This window comes from Mycothermus thermophilus (assembly GCF_041956435.1).
Source record: "Mycothermus thermophilus strain CBS 625.91 unplaced genomic scaffold VTJ04scaffold_3, whole genome shotgun sequence".
Classification (NCBI taxonomy): domain Eukaryota; kingdom Fungi; phylum Ascomycota; class Sordariomycetes; order Sordariales; family Chaetomiaceae; genus Mycothermus; species Mycothermus thermophilus.
Window position 1 is genome coordinate 1953474 of NW_027191429.1, and position 16117 is coordinate 1969590.

General features: G+C 57.2%; 5 protein-coding genes across 5 annotated transcripts; 3 read left to right on the top strand and 2 right to left on the bottom strand.

Annotated features, from left to right (window-relative positions):
- Positions 1 to 546: 546 nt before the first annotated feature.
- VTJ04DRAFT_4823 (uncharacterized protein) lies at positions 547 to 2491 on the top strand (the record flags this gene model as incomplete). The annotated part of the gene is made up of 2 exons (XM_069362872.1): positions 547 to 1868; positions 1930 to 2491. The coding sequence occupies 2 exons, from the start codon at positions 547 to 549 to the stop codon at positions 2489 to 2491; spliced, it is 1884 nt and encodes a 627-aa protein (XP_069219775.1).
- Positions 2492 to 3282: 791 nt separating this feature from the next.
- Positions 3283 to 5422, bottom strand: VTJ04DRAFT_4824 (uncharacterized protein; the record flags this gene model as incomplete). Its single annotated transcript, XM_069362873.1, has 3 exons — positions 3283 to 5144; positions 5207 to 5327; positions 5396 to 5422. The coding sequence occupies 3 exons, from the start codon at positions 5420 to 5422 to the stop codon at positions 3283 to 3285; spliced, it is 2010 nt and encodes a 669-aa protein (XP_069219776.1).
- A 1453-nt stretch (positions 5423 to 6875) lies between these two features.
- VTJ04DRAFT_4825 (uncharacterized protein) lies at positions 6876 to 9464 on the top strand (the record flags this gene model as incomplete). The annotated part of the gene is made up of 6 exons (XM_069362874.1): positions 6876 to 6895; positions 6971 to 7039; positions 7104 to 7850; positions 7906 to 9036; positions 9190 to 9321; positions 9380 to 9464. 6 exons carry the CDS (start codon positions 6876 to 6878, stop codon positions 9462 to 9464), a joined length of 2184 nt encoding a protein of 727 aa, XP_069219777.1.
- A 556-nt stretch (positions 9465 to 10020) lies between these two features.
- VTJ04DRAFT_4826 (uncharacterized protein) lies at positions 10021 to 11292 on the bottom strand (the record flags this gene model as incomplete). Its single annotated transcript, XM_069362875.1, has 1 exon — positions 10021 to 11292. The coding sequence occupies one exon, from the start codon at positions 11290 to 11292 to the stop codon at positions 10021 to 10023; it is 1272 nt and encodes a 423-aa protein (XP_069219778.1).
- Positions 11293 to 12462: 1170 nt separating this feature from the next.
- Positions 12463 to 13641, top strand: VTJ04DRAFT_4827 (uncharacterized protein; the record flags this gene model as incomplete). Its single annotated transcript, XM_069362876.1, has 3 exons — positions 12463 to 12622; positions 12688 to 13389; positions 13460 to 13641. 3 exons carry the CDS (start codon positions 12463 to 12465, stop codon positions 13639 to 13641), a joined length of 1044 nt encoding a protein of 347 aa, XP_069219779.1.
- Between the last annotated feature and the right edge of the window lie 2476 nt (positions 13642 to 16117).

The following is a 16117-nucleotide window of genomic DNA, read 5'->3' on the forward strand; positions in this document are numbered from 1 at the left end:
CCAGTGGGGTTGCTGGCATATTCGATAGTCGAGGTCGGTGGGTGCCCGAGATACAGCGTTGGAGCTTCGGCCGGGTCGCAGGCGTGTTCCCGTTGGCAATTTGCTCACTTGATGTTGAAGCTGTTGCTCGAAGCTCCCAACCACAAAAAGAGCGTGCATCATGATGGAGTCTAAGATTTTGGCCCCACATCCGGCACCCGGCGGCCGACCCAGCGCCGAGCTCCGTTGCTTGGCGGCCATTGCGGGGCTCGCTCCTTGACCTCAGGCCACCTGGAAGACGGACCTCTCAGAGCCAAGACCAGGGCAGCTTGTGTGGGTCCCCTTGTCCACCAGGGAAGATGCCCCACCAAACTCTGAGGGTGGAAGTTCTCAGAGCCCCACTCTGCCGTTGTGTTCCCGACTTCACCCAACCTGTACACCGGTACTGCCCTTGTGAACCGACGCCACCTCGTCAGCACCTCGATCAACGCTGGCGGCAGTGCTGTTACCGTCCTCTCTACCCTTCACCACAGTTCGGTAGAGAGGCAATCCTCCAGAAACTCCATCATGGTCGAAGTCACCGAATTCGTCCTCTCGCTCCGCGAGAAGGCCTTCCTCTATGGCGACCACTCGACCTACCGTACGCAGCTGTCGCGCAAGCTGCTCAATACTCGCAAACGCCTGAACATTGCGACCAAGAACCGCGGGAAGTTTAGCAAGAAACCTGCAATCACGGGCACCGCAATAGCCGAACACCCCGAGTACCTCCACCACGAGCTGCTGACGGCCGAGCGCGCCTGGGCCCACGCCATGGCCATGAAGGCCAGCCACTCCGCTGACACAAAGGGTATGACGAGCAAGACACGCTCTCACATTGTGTCTCGCCTTGAGAAGGCTGCGCGCGTTGCCGAGAGGCTAGTGGAAGCTCTCGAGTCCGGTGAGAGCGGAGCAAACATCGATGACGTCCTCAACGCCCGTGCCTACGCCGCGCTCCTCAAGGGCGCGGCACTATTCGAGAAGCAGAGCTGGGAGCCATGTCTGCAAAACTATTCCATTTGCCGCATTATCTACAGCGCCCTCACTACCCGTTCTGACAGGGGCGATATCTTCCGCGATCTGCTGTCCGAGACTATCGATCCCTCCATCCGATATGCAGCTTATCAGCTCAAGATTCCACGCACCCTGCCTATCCCCGCGATTGCTCGAAAGGCCTTCATTGCAGCTGCTAGCCCCAAGGTAGTGGACGAAGTCAGGGAGATAGACGCCGCAGTACTTGACGATAGCGCTGAGGCCGCTAAAGGCACCCCGACAACCTTGACCTGGCGAGGTCGGGAGGTCAAGATTGAAGATGCTGCCATTGCCGACGCCTGGGCCTCCGTGGGTGCAGCACGGGACAAACTGACTGAGAAACTGGCGTCCTCGGGGACACTGCATCCCAAGGACATGGCCGCCAACTACGATGACATTCTGGCTGCCAGCCAGGACGCCGTCGATGCCACCAAACAGGCCATTGATGAGCTCAGAGCTGAGGGTGTCACGCAGGGCGATGCACGCATGCAAAGTCTGCAGATCACACGAACTGCTGTGAGCTACGAGATGATTAGCTGGCGCATCGGTCGCAACCGCGTGCTCGTGGGTGAGAATGACGGCGCCAAGCTGGAGTTTGGATCGACATCGCGGAGGAAGAAGAAGGCGGAGGCGCAGGAGGTAGCGGAGAGAAGCAAGGATGAAGCTCCCGGCCGGCAAATTGCCAGGCTCAAGGAGAAGGCGGTCCTATACGACGGTATTTTGCAAAGCATCGAGTCCATCAAGGAGCTCCCAGGTGTTGCCAATGACGAGAGCTTGTCAAATCAGCTCGACGCGACCTCGCAGTACTTCACCGCGCTCAAGTAAGCTTCTTCCCGACCCTCAGTATCACACAATATCGCATATCTAACTCCAAGCCCGCAGATCCCTCGCCATCGCTCGCTCCCACACCATCGCAGGCAACCCCGTCAACGCTCTTGCCCTGATCAAGCACGCTCTGGACCTCACCCAAGCTGCGACCGCTCCCCTGTCCAGCGTTTCCGACTCCACAGGCCCGCGCAATATCCAAGTCACCGCGCAGGACGTCACCTTCCTACGCGACACTCTCACAGGCGAGCTGCACCGCGCCCGCGCCCTCGTCGAGATCTTCAACAGCGCCGCCGCCCAACAGAAACAACAGCTGCAAGACCAGAAAACCGCCCTCCCCCTCTTGGCCCGCCTCTCCGTCTACCCTGCCTCCGGCTCCGTCGACCTCAACAACATCGTCACCTACCCGCCCCGCCTCGAACCCTTCCCCGTCAAGCCCCTATTCCTCGACACGGCTTGGAATTACGTCACCTACCCTAGTCCTGCTGCCGAGGGCGGCGCTGCTAAAGGAAGGGCTTCGCCTGCTCCTGCAGTGGTGAAGGAGGAGGCTAAAGCTCCCGAGGCGAAGCCTGAGCAGTCGAAGCCCGCGAAGAAGGGTTGGTTCGGGTTTGGGAGGTAGTTTGGCTTTTTCGTCTGGACATGTTTGTTGTCGGTAGCTCGAGGTGGTGGTCAGATCTGAGATGATTGAGGTTAAGAGTTTAACTGAACGTAAAAAGAGTCTGAAGCTAGCTGGACTCAGTCGCCGAGTCACATTGAAGGCCCAACACGTTCGTAGATGGCAGAGCTGGTTAAGTCAAAATATATAGAGGTCGCAATGAACCCAACTTGTTCAACTGCGTGTGGGAGTAATCATATCACCCTGACAACTTCAGAGGTTCTCGCGTTGTTGCGCCGGAAGTACAAGTGTCCATACAGACATTTGACGTAATCACCCGGACAGCTATCATCAACATCGAGCTATTCAAAAGGGACTAACTGCAGTGGGACAGTAATTGATTGAAATTGAGAGGGGATTTCATTATATTCTTCCTGTCTTGCGGACATGGCTGAAGAGTACACACACCACACGCAAATGCACCTTTATCCTGCCCCCTTCCCATTCCGAATCCACCGACCAGTCCAGCCACCCTCATCGTCGAAGAAGAGATATCGTGACATGACCCTTTGCCCAAAATGAAACACTGCGAAAAATAACACGTTCTTTTTTGATGCTCAGTAAACGCCAATCCACCTTTGCCAGCAGATTACACCCACACAACAACCGCACGGGACGGCTTGCCCGAGGCCCTGCATTCCGCGACACCGGGGGATATATGAGTACAGGGAGAAGATACACTGGAGACCGCTCCAACCTAGTTAGACACGAGATGAGAAAGGAAATTTTGGTGTTCGTTTTCTTTCACCAGAAGTTTAAGCCTTGGGCTCGTCCTTCTTGTCGCCCTCAGCGCTCTGGCTGGGCTCGCTCGACGACTCAGCGCGGGCCTTGTGCATCTTGTCGAAGAGGTTGAGGGAGGCGACCTGAAGGTCGTCGGTCTTCTCCTTGAGCTCGGCGGCCGTGGCGGTGATCTCGCCAGACTGGGCCTTGGCGACGAACTCGCGCAGAGAAGCAATCTTCTCGCGGATCTGGTCGGCCTCGGTCTTGTCGAGCCGGTCGGCAAACTCGTTGAGGGCCTTCTCGGTATCGATGACGACGCTGTCGGCCTTGTTGGCGGCCTCAATGACAGCACGGCGCTCCCTGTCCTGCTCGGCGTACTTTTCGGAGTCGGCAACCATCTGCTGGATCTCGGCCTCAGAGAGACCAGAGCCTGAAGCGATGGTGATGGACTGGTCCTTGCCGGTCGACTTGTCCTTGGCATGAACGTGGACGATCGAGTCGGCATCAATGTCGAACGTCACCTCAATCTGAGGCACACCGCGGTGGGCCGGAGGAATGCCGACGAGCTGGAAGTTGCCGAGGAGCTTGTTGTCACGGACGAGCTCACGCTCACCCTGGTAAACCTTGATCTCGACAGCGGTCTGGAAGTCGGCAGCAGTGGAGAAGACCTGCGACTTCTTGGTGGGGATGGTGGTGTTGCGGTTGATCAGGCGGGTGAACACACCACCGAGGGTCTCGATACCGAGCGACAGAGGAGTCACATCGAGCAGAAGGAGATCCTTGACCTCACCAGAAAGGACGGCACCCTGGACAGCGGCACCAATGGCGACAGCCTCATCAGGGTTGACCGACTTGGCGGGCTCACGGCCGAAGATGCTGCGGACCGACTCGCCGACCTTGGGCATGCGGGTCATACCACCAACCAAAATGACCTCCTGGATGTCCTTGGCCTGGAGGTTGGCGTCCTTCAGGGCCTTGCGGACGGGCTCGACGGTCCTGGAGATGAGAGGCTCGACCATACCCTCAAGCTGGGCACGGGTAAGCTTGAGGTTGATGTGCTTGGGACCCGAAGCATCGGCCGTAATGAAGGGCAGGCTGATGTCGGTCTGGAGAGACGAAGACAGCTCGATCTTGGCCTTCTCAGCGGCCTCACGGATACGCTGGATAGCCATGCGGTCGTTGGTCAGGTCGATGCCAGACTCGGACTTGAACTGCTGGACAATGTGGCGGACGAGGCGGATATCGAAGTCCTCACCACCAAGGTGGGTGTCACCGTTGGTAGACTTGACCTCGAAGACGCCGTTCTGGATCTCAAGGATCGAGATATCGAAGGTACCACCACCAAGGTCGTAGACGGCGACAACACGGTCGGTCTCCTTCTCCAAACCATAGGCGAGGGCGGCAGCAGTGGGCTCGTTAACGACGCGGAGCACGTTCAGGCCAGCAATCTGACCGGCATCCTTGGTGGCCTGGCGCTGAGAGTCGTTGAAGTAGGCAGGGACAGTGACGACGGCATTCTTGACGGGCTTGCCAAGGTACGCCTCAGCCGTCTCCTTCATCTTGGCGAGAACGAAGCCACCGATCTGAGAGGGAGAGTACTTCTGGCCGCGGGCTTCCACCCAGGCGTCGCCATTGGTGTGCTGGACAATCTTGTAAGGGACCTCCTTGATGTCGCGCTGGACCTCGGAGTCGGTGAACTTGCGGCCAATTAACCGCTTAGTGGCGAAGAGAGTGTTTTCGGGGTTGACAACGGCCTGGCGCTTGGCGGCGACACCAACTAGCCGCTCGCCGCTCTCAGTGAAGGCGACGACCGAAGGCGTGGTGCGGGCACCCTCAGCGTTCTCAATGATCTTGGGGGTCTTGCCCTCCATGATGGCAACAGCCGAGTTGGTTGTGCCTAGAGAGAGGGGTCATGTCAGCGGGGTGTTTGAGCGTTGCAGTGGGGGACGAGCAACTTACCAAGATCGATACCGATGACAGCGCCCTTTACCTTCTCCTCGGTCGACTGGAACCGCGCAAAGGCGGGAACAGAGCGAAGAACGCCCTGGCGAGCAGCCATTGAGGCCGTCGCCCTGGGAAGCTGTCGTGTGGTTGTCAGTCCCAGGTTCGAGCTCCCCGGCAAGCTCGGCAGAGCGGGGAATCACTTACAGCGCGGGAAAGCCGTGTGGCCATCATTGTGACGATCTGAAATGAATAAAAACCAACGCCCTTCTTCAAGCAGTGTATAGGGACCGAAAGTCAAGGCGCCCCACGGACAGATAGGAAAGGAGGAGAGGTGAATTGGTATGAGGAGTATGGAGGAGTGAAGTCGGGAGGATGAGGATGGAGAAATCGGTGTTTCGCCGTCTTTTGTACGGAAGCTCTGGCAAAAAATTCTCTGGAGCCCGCAGATCGAAGGCACTCGAATTTCGCGCTAGCCATTGGCGGCTTCGGCCGGTGTGGGGGTGGCGTGCAACCAATCGGCGCCGTGGTCCGGGACATGTGGGGCAGAGTTTGCCGCCACGGCCAAAAGGCTGAGAGAACGCCGCCGTTGCACGTGATCTGAAACAAGTGAAAAAAAAACGGCTCAGATGAAGAGAGGGACGGGAGCGGGGCAGAGAAATAACCCTAACCCTGTACTTAGGAGTGGGACCGTGATGAATCCTTGTGCTGGTCGCTTGACGCGAGGCGGTTCGAATCTCGAAGCGTGTGTCAGTCACTGTGTACTCCGTATATACTTATACATACGGAGCACATACCTGGCATTGTGCATGGCATTCGACCTGAGCTGGTGCTGGCCAGCGCAGCACGGGTACGGAGGGAGGAATCACAACAAGGTGGCATAAAGTGTGAATTTACTATCTATGCAGTGTTGCAGCATACTCATAACTACCCGAACTTCCTTACCCAGTTACCTCATGGGGAGCGCGGGTGCGTGTTGGCAGCCAAGAGCCAGAGCCACATGAAGAACGAACGGACAGATGACATGATGACATGGACATAGACGTCATTCTTCAATCAATTGCCGGGACACTGCTACATGCAGTACGATTGCACTGCGTACTGCGTACTGTCTAGGTTAACATTAGCAATCCATTGACCAGGCTGTGCATGTGTGAAGGCATCATGGCCGCGTGTCTTCTGCTCCCCTCGCCCAATTCTCCCGGGCAAAGCCGATGCAGATGGATAGTGGACTGCGTAATGTCCTGATGTTCTGTTAGTGGCGAGCCTTTCGTGTGCCGCGCGCTGGTTGCCGCTGTCGCTGTTGCGCCCCAGGTCTTGGAGCGGCAATCCCACTCTTGTCGCAAAAACCTGAACCCCAAGCTTTGCTTCTCCACCCTGTTCTCGGCCATGACGCTTGCTTCTTGAAGCACGGGCGCTGCTTTGTCGTACTCACCCCAGACAGACATCACCATCTCCAACTCCTCACATCCATTCCAAGCACCTACACCGACGCCTGAGAATCACCTCAAGCCTCGCGCCTCGAACCTGCGATCCGACCACCGAGCGATTTAACCCATTTTTCCTACGTCAGAGCCTCCTCGCCCCTGTTCACCGCCGTCGCCTCGAGTCGCCTCTCGGCCGCACACGGTGAATGGGCGCATCACGTCAGAAATCTTCTGCCAAGACATAGACGTCGGTCGGAACAATGGCCGTCTCCAACAACGCGTGCGACATTCCTACCTCGAGACAGGACGAGATGGCGTTTCGGCAGCCGGCAACTAACTTATTGGATATGCGCAGTTTCGTGGCGACCGAAGATCTCATCCTCGCCAAACCCCGGCGTCGCTTCCGCACCGGGATCAAGTGGCAGTATGTCTTGTCTTTCTGCCTACAAGCACACTCCTCGGTCCTTACTGACCACGGCATTGTCTAGACATTGGCAGCTTCGGTCCCTCATTGGCGTCGATGGACAGAATCATGTCTATTTCCCCACGCAGCTCGCAGACAATGGAACCTGCGCCGTACAACGACTCAACACCAAGACACGCGAAACCGAGACGGTAAAACGGTTATCCTTTAACCCACGATGCCTTGTGGCTCGGAATGGCTGGGTATGTTGCGGCGGCGAGGACGGAAAGTTCAGCGCGTTCCGAGTCGGCGGCTGGAACCCGAACGATAGTGCAGACCGGCGATTAGATCTCCAGCCTGACGATCCTTTGCCCTTGGAACTCCCAGACGCCTTTTCATCGATCCTCGGCGATACCGTGCGCAGCGAGAAAAACTCGGTTGCCGAGACCATGCAGTTCGGGAGAGACCGAGTCAATTGCATCACCCTTTGGTTCCCACCCCCACCCAGGGATCGCTGGGTTGGTGCGTACGACAACGCTGTGGCTGTCCTGGCACACAATGATAGCTCCGTTGTGACGGTGGATCTGCGACACCAGGAGATGTTGGACAGGCTCACGTACCCAGACTACATGAACCGGGGCGTCATCTCCCCTGACGGCCGGCTCCTGATTGCCATCAGTGACGACCCGTTCCTCTATATTCACGAGAGGCGAGAAAGGAAACCAGAGCCTGGCACACCCTTCAGGGTGACCGACCGTCCAACCTACTGCTGGGAGCAATGTGGGAGGATCCAGCTGAAGAGCCAAAAACAGGATGACCGCTCAGACAATAGGTGCGTCGACCTCTTGGAATGCATCTTGGGTTTGGCCATTACTGACAGAAACCAGGGGGAGCTTTGCGGCCTGTTTTTCCAGCACTGGCGAGTTCCTGGCCGTCGGGACACAATACGGCACCATTTCGATTTTCCATGTCCCCAGCTTGACCCATCCCCAAGCAAATCCTCTCATAACCTCCTTCAACTCGTCTCGATCAAATGCGGAGTTCGGTGCCGTGCGCGACATGGCCTTCTCACCCGGCCCCTATGATCTCCTGGCGTGGACCGAAGACCGCGGTCGTGTTGGCGTTGCCGATGTGCGCAAATGCTTTGACTCCCGCCAGATTCTCCACCTCGACAAGGACGAGGACTTTGAGGTGCTTTCTGTGTCAGACCGCGGCACTATCGATCCCCGCCTCTTGGATCAACGAAGCGAGCGCAACGAAGCCCTCCTAGCTACATTCGCCACTGCCCTCGAAAACCGCCGCTCCGACGGCCAGTCCCTGCTCGCCCGTTACAACGTCCCCCTGTCTTCCGAGGAAACGGCTGTCCTCGAAGCTATCCAAGACTACCGCCGGCGTCAGGAGCAGTATGGTACGTCGGGTCGGACCAGGGGGACAGACGCCGGCGATGCCAGCGGTGCCAGCAACAACGGCGGAAGTGGGAGCGGAGGCACTCGACCCCCGCCGTGGTCCGAACGAACGACTCGTGCAAGTGGCTCCGGCGAGAATGACGGAAGCCGACAGCGTACAGCTAGCGTGTCGCGCGCCGTCAACGATGTGCTCGATAGCATCCGGAGCCAACGCGAGCGGATGCGCGAGAACCAGGCCCGGCAGCGGGCGGTAGCTGCCGCGGCGCGCGAGATCCGCGAGACCCGCGAGGACAATGCCCTCGCGGACAGACGCCGGTACGCACCTCACATCCTGTATGGAATTGGCACACCACCGCTCAGTGCAGGGGGAGCCACGCGGGGGGGAGGTGGTGGCGGTAGCGGTACCAGTGGGAGTGGTAGCGGCGGTGCGAATAGCAGTACGAGTGGTAGTGGTGGCGGCGTTGCCGCCGGTGGACCTAGTGTCGGCGCTATGATCTCGCGCCTCATGGCCAACGTTACCAGCGCGGCGGCCGGTGGTGGAAGCGGTAGTGGTAGTAGCGGCAGCAGCACTACGGCTGTCCCTGCCGGCGGCTGGGATAATGTCGAGGCTTTGTATGGCTAACCCCTCCTCACCCGGTGGCTCCCGGATTCCCTTCCCTTCTTCCCCTGCACCAACACATAACCGACTTTGGCTCCGCGGCGACTGATTACAGTCGACGCAAGCCCCAGGGCATCTGCTAACACCTGTGTCTTTTCAACTTCTAGGGCATCGTTCCTCCTACGCGAATGGGAGGAGAATCCTGGTCGCCGCATCGTCACGTCCTTCATCATCCCGAGCGTACGACCGCAGCCCTACGATACGGCCGGCCTTGTGTGGAGTGATGACGGGACGACGCTGTAAGTCTTCTCGGATGGTTGTTGGGGTCGAAAGGGGGTTCTGACGCATTCCACACAGACTCGTTGGCGCTGAAAATGGCATATATGAGTTCCACGTCAACACTCTCGGCCGTAGTCTGTCGCCGTGCATCGACGCGAGTTGATTTGACGGCATGAGGGATGGCGATGAGAAACACAAACAACGAGATGAATATATCGCATGTATTGGTGGCGCTGCGGAGTTTTTTGCGTTTGGCTATTCCGACCTGCACTACTGTCGTTTTACTAACCTGAACCCTCACGGCCGGTTTTGAGGGGTACGAGTTTGCCGAGACTGCCAATAATCTTTGGCAAGCATGGTTGGGGGGTTCTCCTGGGATGTTTGGTTGTATTGTTTTCCAGTGTTGAGCGTGGGTTCAGAAACAGCAAAAACGGTGTGAGACCAAATAGTCTTCCGTTTTATTTTGGGAACCAGGCGGGGAGAAGAGTGAAGAGAGAAAGGTCAGTCATGATGGGAACATTTCCTGAGCCTGAATGATAATTTCAACAGATTGGCGCTCCAATGGATCGCAAGGCCATATGCTCTGTCCAACGCCTACCTTGATGTTAGGTGCTCAACGAGAGTCTAACCCTATGATGCATTTGCTGGTCGACAAGGTTTCTACGTTTGTCCCGAGTAAGCGACCACTGGTTGACACATCCTCTTTCTTTACCTATTCATCATGAGTACAACAAATTCCTGACCCTCTCGGCAATGGCCAAACTACTCGTTAATCCCGGACTTTCAATATTCAACAAGTTCACCCACCCCTCATACCCCTCCTCTTTCTGAACATAAAAATCCACAAACCCGGCGCCCTGCGCCACGGCTCCTTGTCTCCCCAGCTTGGGCCGTATGCCAGCGTAGTCGGGCTGCAGCTTGGTCTCATCCAGACCCGGGAGATACTTCTTCACCTCCTCTGCCGTCTGCTCCCTCCGCGACTCGCTGACAGCCAAGTCATCTGGCGAATCAACCCACTCCACATCCGGACCAAAACGCATGCGTCCGGCCAGGTCGAGGGTTAAATGCGTACCCAGCCCAGCATGTCCCGGTTCTGGCGCGGGGTAGACGAGTGTCGAAACCCGTGGCGAAGAGCCGGAGTAGGAGAAATAGTTACCCTTGGCGTAGAACATCTCCTTCCTGCCGGCGGGCGGGACAATCATGTTGTGCACGGCAACGGCGCCGAGGCCGGCCGAGTTGATGATGGTTTCGGCCGTGATGGTCGAGACCTCGCCTGTTGCAGCGTCGCGAACGGTGAGCTCCCACCCGCCTGACCCTGGCCTATCACTCCCCAGGGGAGTGATCCCCTCCACCGCGGTCCCCAGGGCCAGCGTGCCCCCGGCGTCCTCGAACATGCCCAGCAGACAGAGCATGTAGGAATGGCTGTCGATGATGCCCGTGGTGGGACTCTCGAGTACGCCCGCCTCGGCGCGCACGGCAGGCTCGCGGCGGGACGCTTCCTCGCGGCCGACCCAGCGCATTGGCACGTTGATGTCGGGCCGGGCGCAGTGGTCGGCGATGCGCTGGAGGGCGGCGAGCTGGGCGTCGTTTTGCGCGACGATCCACTTGCCCGTGCGCCGGTGCGGGATGCCGCGGGATTCGCAGAGCTGGTAGAGGAGCTGGCGCCCGCGGATGCAGAGCTGGGTTTTGAGCGTGCCGGGCCCGTAGTAGATGCCGGCGTGGATCACCTCGCTGTTGCGCGAGGAAGTTTCGGTGCCGACGGCCGGGTGGCGTTCCAGGAGCAGGGTTGAGCCTCCGGACCGAGCGGCGAGGGATTGGGCCACGGCGAGGCCAACAACGCCGGCGCCGATGACGGCATGGGTGAAGTCCGCGCTGGCATGCCGTACTGCGGTGGTAGTGAGGGTGGCATAATGGGGGAGCGGGCTTCGGAGCCGGCGCCGGCCGAGCCCCAGAACGGGGCGGACGGTTGCTAGCCTAGGCCAAGGCCGCATATTCTTTGTCGGACGTTGCTGGGCTGAGATTGCTGCACAAGGCCGACCTGCACTAGTTACACTCCCAGTTCCAGGTTGTTGGCCGTTGGCCGGGGCTATCGAATCGGGATGACAACCCGGGGATGGGGCCGGAGGTGTGGATGCGAGGTCGGCCCTTGCGGCTTCTCCCGGCGACAGGCGAACCGGAAACCTCGCATCGCCAAAGTGGTCAGGTTTTAGCAGCTTCTCGTGCGACTTTGCAGCTGCACACAATTAGGGCTGTCCAACAAAGGCGCAAGGCACCTGTACCTTGTGATACATCCATGGATGGTGTCTTAGCGTAGCTACGAGGGCTCACCCAGGTAGATTTCCAAGGGTTCTGAATTTTTGTGTCATGATGGATTGTTCCTGTGTAATCCAGTGGCTTCTGGGGTAGGTGTCGCCTGACACCAGGTCTGCCCACCCTCAAAGACCAGGGAGTTCTTGGCATTCAACTCAACCCTACCTCCAGAGTACATGGAGAATGCATCTGTCATTATGTATCTACAATATGATTGACATTGGAATTGGAAATATAAAAGTAGAATACAGTCGGCTACACTAAGTGGTCCTTGGGAATCAAGAAGTTGAGCTTGTTCTGGAGTTGAAGGGAAAAAGTCGTCCTGCTGGACATTTCCTGTCTTCCTACCATCCCTGCCGAAGCTCACCTCAGGTGGGACGGGACCCGACCCGACGTCACGGGCCGGACCCCGGAAAGGCAACCCCACACCCCACCTCGAGCCATCACCTGCGCACAACCGCTGTCCATCGTCTCGACCTGGACGTTGCGCATCTTTCCAACAACGTGCGGTCTAGGCTGCTCTGCCTTTCATGCTTCCTGTCTGCCCAGCCTCCCGGAACCTCTTTTAGCCAACCAACCCATCCGCTGCCCATCTGACTGGCAAACTGGCCATCCACGGCTCACGAGTCTTGGCATATCTTCCTGGTCCAACAAGCCTCCGGCCCCGCCACTCCGCCGCTCTCAGCAGGTGATTAGATATCTGGCACACGTACCGCCGCGGGAGCCGACAGTACTCCATTCCAGTTTTGAACGACAACACCTTAGAAGACCATTAAATCGGACCTGATTCAAACCCAACAAAACAACATAACCCACCATCGCGCACGTACCTTAGCGCGCAACATTCAACCATGTCGCAAGTGAACGAATCACCCCGCCTTAGCCCAGCAGAAGGTGGCCCATCACCTCCTCCTGCAAGACGTGGCTCCATATCGCTCCAAGCCGCCGCAACGTTGAACGCCGGACTTCAACTTGAGGAGGCTGGTTTGCAGAACGGATCCATCTCTGAAGGTACATACCATCTTCGCCTGTCACTTCTGTGCGAGATAACAAGCAGATGCTAACCCCCAAACCAGGACACAGCTCTCTTCCAAGCCGGACTCAAACCCCCAGCGCCGAGCGCCGCCGATCCCAGGTTCTGATGAACCTGCAACTCGCCGACCCGACGACGCCAGGACCAGGAGAGATGGTGACCGAGAACGTGAACAGTGGAACCAGCCAGCTCACCCAGAGCCCCCGCCTCATCTCGGCCTCTCCACGCTTGATCCCGTCGCGCAGAACCAGCCACCACCGGGCCCCGAGCCTTGGGGAGTTGCACCAGGAGCTCGAGGCGGAGCAAGAATACCAGGTCAACAGGCTTCTCCAGCAGATTCGCCAGCTGCAAGACCAGCTCCAGCGGCAACAGGCTCAATCAGGAGTCTCGCCTGCCACCGCCGGCGCTGCCGTCGTGACCGGCGACGAGCCGTCGCCGTCCGTACCCATCTCAATAGCCTCACCTCAACCATACATTCCAAGTCCAGGCCCAGGCTCAGTCTCGGGCTCGCTGCCCCGCTCACCGGGCTTCCCGCGCGCGTCGTTTGAAATGGCGCGCCATCGCTCCCGCACTCCTAGCCGTCATGCCTCGCCCCGATTGCGCGCGACATCGATAGGAACCGACGCCAGCGCAGGCGGTGAAGGCTTCGCCCTCGGCGGCCGCGACGAGAGCGCCTACTACCAGGCCGAGACGCAAATGTTGGTCAGGGAGAACCAGATGTTGAGGCATCGCATTCGGGAGCTAGGTATGTTGTTTTTTATCATATTGTTAGACCAAGGGATTTGGTTTACTGACGAATCTATGTCTCGATACAGAACGACAACTCGCCGAACTGCAAGGCAATAACCACGCTGCCATAACGCACGAACCCACCCGGGCATCAAGTTTGAGCCGCTCGGTGTCGATCTCGGAGACAGATGGAGGAGAGTCTTCATCAGCAAAGCCGACCCCTTCGGCGTCAGCTTCATCAGCAACGCCAGCCCGGGAGACTGAGTGATAGCTTTCTTCACTACAATTGCCTTGTTCACTGTTTCTCCTTTCTTTTCTCTCTTGCTTCCGTTTTTCCTTGTTTTATTTCTACTTGGGGACCTAACGGCCTTTCATCGACTTGTCCATCAAACCGCACTGATTTTCAGCAAGGATTTTATTACGGCCGTTTTTATCCCGGTGGAAGGAATGGTAACGTGTCCAATCAATCATGCATAGGTGGTTTACGGCAGCAATGGGAATTGCCCAGGGTCATCGTACTGAGGAACCTTCTCTGCGAAGGGAATTGTGGTTCACAGAGTTTGTGGCATACTGTTTGCCTTGATCATTGCTTGCCGCAGGACTGGGACATATCGGCGTTGGTGGGGAACTCTTGGGACAGAGGCACTTAGGACTAGGACTGACGCAGTTTGATACAAGAAAAAGTGTTCATCGTTGCGGGGCCGAACTATGTAATACAGCGTTACAGGCACTTGGATACGGGATACCTTAGCACCGGTTTGCTGGTCATTTCTATGCAGTCGGGTGTTCTGAATGTGACTAACTGGCATCTGTCTTGAGATGCTATCACGATGTCAAGTGTGGAATTAAAAGATAGAGTTGGCGAGGCAATCCTTGTAAAGTTCTTCGTCTTATTCGTGAATCGACGAATCTTCGAGTTACATGGCGCTAATGCAGGAACGAAGGCATACACCAGTAGCGCGGGCAAAATCCCGAGTTTTTCTCGACGCCACGTCTCCCCACCTTCGACTTGTTTTTCATAACTCTCTCTCTCTTCCGTCAATCTTCATGCATTGTGCGTTTCGTGGTGGACCCTCGGACTTGTACCTTAGTGTATAGGATGATGCAGCTATCCGTCGTCCGGCCCATCTACGATGTCGCAGGTTCCGCGCGGCCTGCACGCCGTGCTCAGCGCCGGGCGAGCGGCTCCGAAGTTTGAATTGTAAGGATGCTTTGTGAAACGTTCACCACGGACATGAAGGGGTTGGGTAAGGTCGTGAGGTTCTCCTCCGTCCTGTCTCTGGCGGCTCTAATCTTGTCGTTAGGCCCTCGGTCTTTTGAGACGACAAAGGGATAGCAATGGACACTCGGATCGGCTTATACACCAGCCGGAAACCTGTACAACCTACAGGAGGGACGCTTACTACACAATACTGTAGCATTTCCAACGGATATGTTGTCTGGTTCGTCCCCCTCAACCCCAGACGAATCTGGAGCCAGCCGTGGGAGGGGTCAAAATCTTGATGTATCCGTATGTTTCGACGATCAACTTGTAATCTGGCCATTGGATGGACATCTTGCCAGTATGACGCGCATTGGGAAGCCCCTCTCCATCATTCCCGTCATCAGCTGTTCGCTTGTTTCTGTTTTTGTTCCGAGTTTCACTTGTGATGAAACTGCGTCGTGCGACAGAGCTTCAATGCTCGACTATCGACCGCGGTGGAAAAGGCCGGCCAGCAGCTTTGCTCAGAGACGGACACAATCTGACATTTTCTTTCCCTTTCCGGGCAGGTCCCTTGATGTTGCTGTCCGGCCGATTTTCTTGCTTTGGTGATGGTTCACGGTGTGGAAGCCCTGGTCACGGGCTTTTCTTGCAGCGCCCTCGCAGGATACACAGGGTTGAAGCCAATCACCAGCTTCGAGAGCGTGTTACGGACGAACCGCAACCTGCAATGCACCGCGGACCGAGGGAAATATTTTTTGATAATTTCGGAGTATTATGTGCTTTAGTTTTCCACGGTGATGTTGGGTTCCTGGCCTTTGGACTGCACTGTGGTCTCGGCGTTGTTGGCTGATGGCAGGTGGAAAAAGAAATCAGAGTCCCAACGACGAGCCAATCCGGGAATCTATTCGCTTCGGCGCTCAACGCCTTGACCAGATCTCCAGAGCAGCTTCTCGAACGATGGGCTAACGCAGCTGAATCCATCCGCTAGCCTGCGCCGGCAAAGGCAAACGTTTGGCCATCAAGCCGCTCGCTCACCAGCCAACGCCTCCCGTCGTCATGTCATGTGAGAAACGACCCTGTCCAGAAAACAACCGGTTGGGGCAGGAAAAGCCTTTGTTTCACGACCCCGGGATCCCTTGTTCCCCGGAATAGAACCCGGGGGCTGAAATCCAAGACATGGTTCACACGCCACGCCGTGCAGGTGGAGGACGGCAAGCACGGAGAGAGACCCGAAGATCGGGGCGATTTGGGACGGGGGGAAACCACAGGTCCAAGGTGATGCTACGCCCGTATGGACTTGATACATCTGTGACCCTGTTGATGATGGAGATGGTACACTAGCAAGGCGAGGAGGCCATGGTTAGGTATGGGCATTTCGTAGAGAAGATGCATGTTTGGTTGCTCATCCATGGATTTCACATTCCCTTTCCGGCTTTCGAGTTTAGCATGAAAACAGAAAAATGTTTGCGGGAGCTCTGGCCAACAACATCAGGTTTGCCAGAAGCTTGGCTCAACCCCTGAATGATGCCACTTTTGACAG